At 42.7% G+C, this 3,055-nt stretch overlaps 1 protein-coding gene across 4 annotated transcripts in view; it reads right to left on the bottom strand.

Annotated features, from left to right (window-relative positions):
• The window catches only part of LYPD6B (LY6/PLAUR domain containing 6B), a 159,918-nt gene that overhangs the window by 1,719 nt on the left and 155,144 nt on the right, over positions 1-3,055 (bottom strand). For all 4 annotated transcript variants that reach the window (XM_034654553.1, XM_011230483.3, XM_034654554.1 and 1 more), the window contains exon 5: positions 932-1,062. In XM_034654553.1, the coding sequence (XP_034510444.1) occupies positions 932-1,062 (131 nt within the window). The remainder of the gene's footprint in view (positions 1-931; positions 1,063-3,055) is intronic.

Genomic DNA, 3,055 nt, shown 5'->3' with positions numbered 1-3,055 from the left:
TAAAAAAAAAAAAAGAAAAGAAAAAGGCAGCAACTCGGAAAGACCTTCTTCGGGGGCTTTCAACCTTGGCTGCACAAGAGAATCTCCTTGGGGAACTCTAAAAAAGGAAAGATCCTGATATCCAAGACCCCACCCTGAAGCTCAGTTTCAGCTGACCTGGGATGCCCCCCCACCCCGCCCACGACCAACATAGCTATGAAAACTCCCCAGGAAACGCTCCTTTGGAGCCAGAGCTGAAAGCCACCGGTTTCAGAACCACTTTCTGTACACAAAAACTAAATCAAATTCTAAAATCTCATGAAATTAACACATTTGTCAGGTAATTTTTTTACAAACATTTCAGAATTCCAGGCACATAAAATAGGAAAATTGCTCATTTCAAATGAGAAGATCGAGATCAGGTGATCCAAAATCTATCCATAGTTTATCCTAATCAAATAGATTAATTCTTTCAGACTCTCACTTCCTCATCTAAGCAGAGGTAGGGGGTAAGAGACCAGGACTCCTTAGTGAAAGGTGTCCCCATTTTCCTCTTTCCACCTTCCCGCTTCCCTGGCCAGTGTGCTCGGTGATAACTGGCCATGAACAAAATATGTGAGGGGGGCTCTGTAGTGTTTGTCATTCTCTCCTGGGTGGTTCGCTCTTGGGCTTCCAGAGCAGACTTCGATCTACCCGAAGTCTGCGGTCCAGGGTGTAGCTGTGCGGTCTGGGAATTACCAGTTGTTTTTTGTAACATTATTTTTTCTTGAAGGACAGAAAGTCTTCAACTTCTCTGTAGTCTCCATGGCATCACTGTCAGGGAGTCTTTCCCAAAGAGTAAACATGTACACCATCTCACTTATCCTTCCTGCCTTTCCATAATGTATAACTAACCATCCGTAACATAAAAAAAAACCTCAGGACAGTAACTTTCCACACACACACTCCTTACTGTATGTTCAGAATCTCGGCTGTGGTGGCAGCCAACGAAATGACATTCACTTCTGGAGGCACATTTTTTGGTGATGGATATACTTCTTCCATGACTGGTAAAGTGGTGAACTGTCAGACAGTACTGTGTATCTAGGCAGGAAGAAAAAAAGGCAACCTCATGTTTCTCATTGCAAAAAAGGCTCAACAATCACTTCGGAAAGGACTATGGCAGGAGGGGACACCCATCCTTTGGTGTCTGCTACAGCTGACCTTAGGTCTGCTCATTTCATATGAAAGCACCTACATCTCCGTCCCTCTCCCTATGGAGCATGGGTTCTAGGACTCCATGAAATGAAAGGTATAAATGTAAAATGCAATGGGTTAGAGCACTTTGGTGTACTAGTCAGCATTTGTTTCTTGTCTACTAAGACACATGCAGCGGCAGGAAAAGCAGGTGCTTCACAGTATACACCAAGACCACCTTCCTGATGTACCCAGTTCTTCCCACGCTCTAATCCTCCCAGCATATTTGACTCTTTCCTGAATATTCCCATTTTTCTCCTCTTCCTTAACTCTTCCTCTCTCTGTCTCCTCCCTGCCTCACAGCTCACTCATTTCTACAACTTTCCTTATGGCTTTCAGCACTCACACTTTACTACTTTTAAAGAAAGTGATTTCACTCAATATCCGAGGACCTTGCACTTTAGTTCTGTATCTCTCTACAGTGATCGCAGGCCACTGCAATGCTCCTTAGTTTACTGGGAATGGACTATAGCAGCAACATCATAAAATGGGGGGAAAACTTGTTTAATATGAACACTTGGCTTCACAGAACCGCCCCGGTCACAAGTGAGCCCCATTAGGTCCTGCAAGCTCACTTACCTTTGAATAAAATGATATTAACAAGTATACTGACATTTTGATAGGGTTGTTGTAAACGTCAAGTAATATTAATACATACCGAGTCAGTACTACGAGCTAGGCACTGTAGCATGTATTCCTTCAGTCGATCCTTACAATAAGCCTTACGACAAGTCATATTCCTATCATTTTACAGATCAAAAAAAAAAAAACAAAAACAAAAAAACAAGGCACAATTTCTTGCCCATGGTTACGTAGGTAGAAGGTGGTGGAAGGTAGGATTCCAGGCAGTTTTCTAGGGTTCGTACTCTTCACCAGAACACTATTCGGCCTCTCAGCACATTTAGTATTAAACCAGGTGATGCCGTAGGGCGCTCAGCACGAGAAGCTGACTTCCGCATTCGGAAGGGAAAGGAACGACTATAATGTGTTGGAAAGGCATTTCAACTTAGACTTCAAACAAAGAAGAGCTGAAAACTGGTAGCTGTGTGTGTTCATATAAAATATCACCCATGCTAAAGCAGCCCTGGAAAGTCAGAACAGAAGCCAGGGTAAATAAAACAAGAAATGTCATTCTTGTCATATCCTGTTACACAGAGAACTGCTCTTAACAACACTGACAGACCACAGAAGGAAAACTCGAATGTGAAAAGGAAACCTGAGATGAAAAAGAACAATAGCTGTGGGCCTGTTTGCCCCAAGAGTTGGTTGACTATCACTCCCCTAAATAATGGCAAATTGTACAAAATCACACCCTCGGTTAGTATCTTTGGGGCTTGACTGGAGTACAGTCAAGAATGTACCATCATGTGCGCTGGAATGCGAGGTTAATTCCACGGCACGTTCTTTAAGGTCAAGTGTTCAGAGTGGACCTGGAAAAGCCCACTGGCTTCGCCTCTCCCATCTCTCACATTGTCTTGGTGGTAGAAAGCTGCAGCATTCCTATTTTGTTCAAGTGTTTCAACAGAGATGAAACTCTAAAACCCCGAATATCCATGCATGTTCCCACTAAAAATGGCTTTGATTAATAAATGACAATTTGAAGCATTATGCATGGACCTAGTGGGAACAGTGTTTTGATACAATTCAAAATAATACGGTCCGTGACGACGGAACACAAGAAGTTGGACATCAATGCGCCAATTTACTACTGTCTTAATCCTTACCACCCAGTGTTTCAGGGGAATTTAAAGCAGTTAGCGAAAGAACAATACCCACCTTCTGAAGTAAGGTAATAAAGAAAGCATCGGCCAACCTTGAAAACCGAAATAACTAGAAATAA

This window comes from Ailuropoda melanoleuca, chromosome 2 (assembly GCF_002007445.2).
Source record: "Ailuropoda melanoleuca isolate Jingjing chromosome 2, ASM200744v2, whole genome shotgun sequence".
Lineage (NCBI taxonomy): Eukaryota > Metazoa > Chordata > Mammalia > Carnivora > Ursidae > Ailuropoda > Ailuropoda melanoleuca.
Note: the sequence above shows the minus strand (reverse complement) of the source record. Positions and strands in the feature narration are given on the sequence as shown.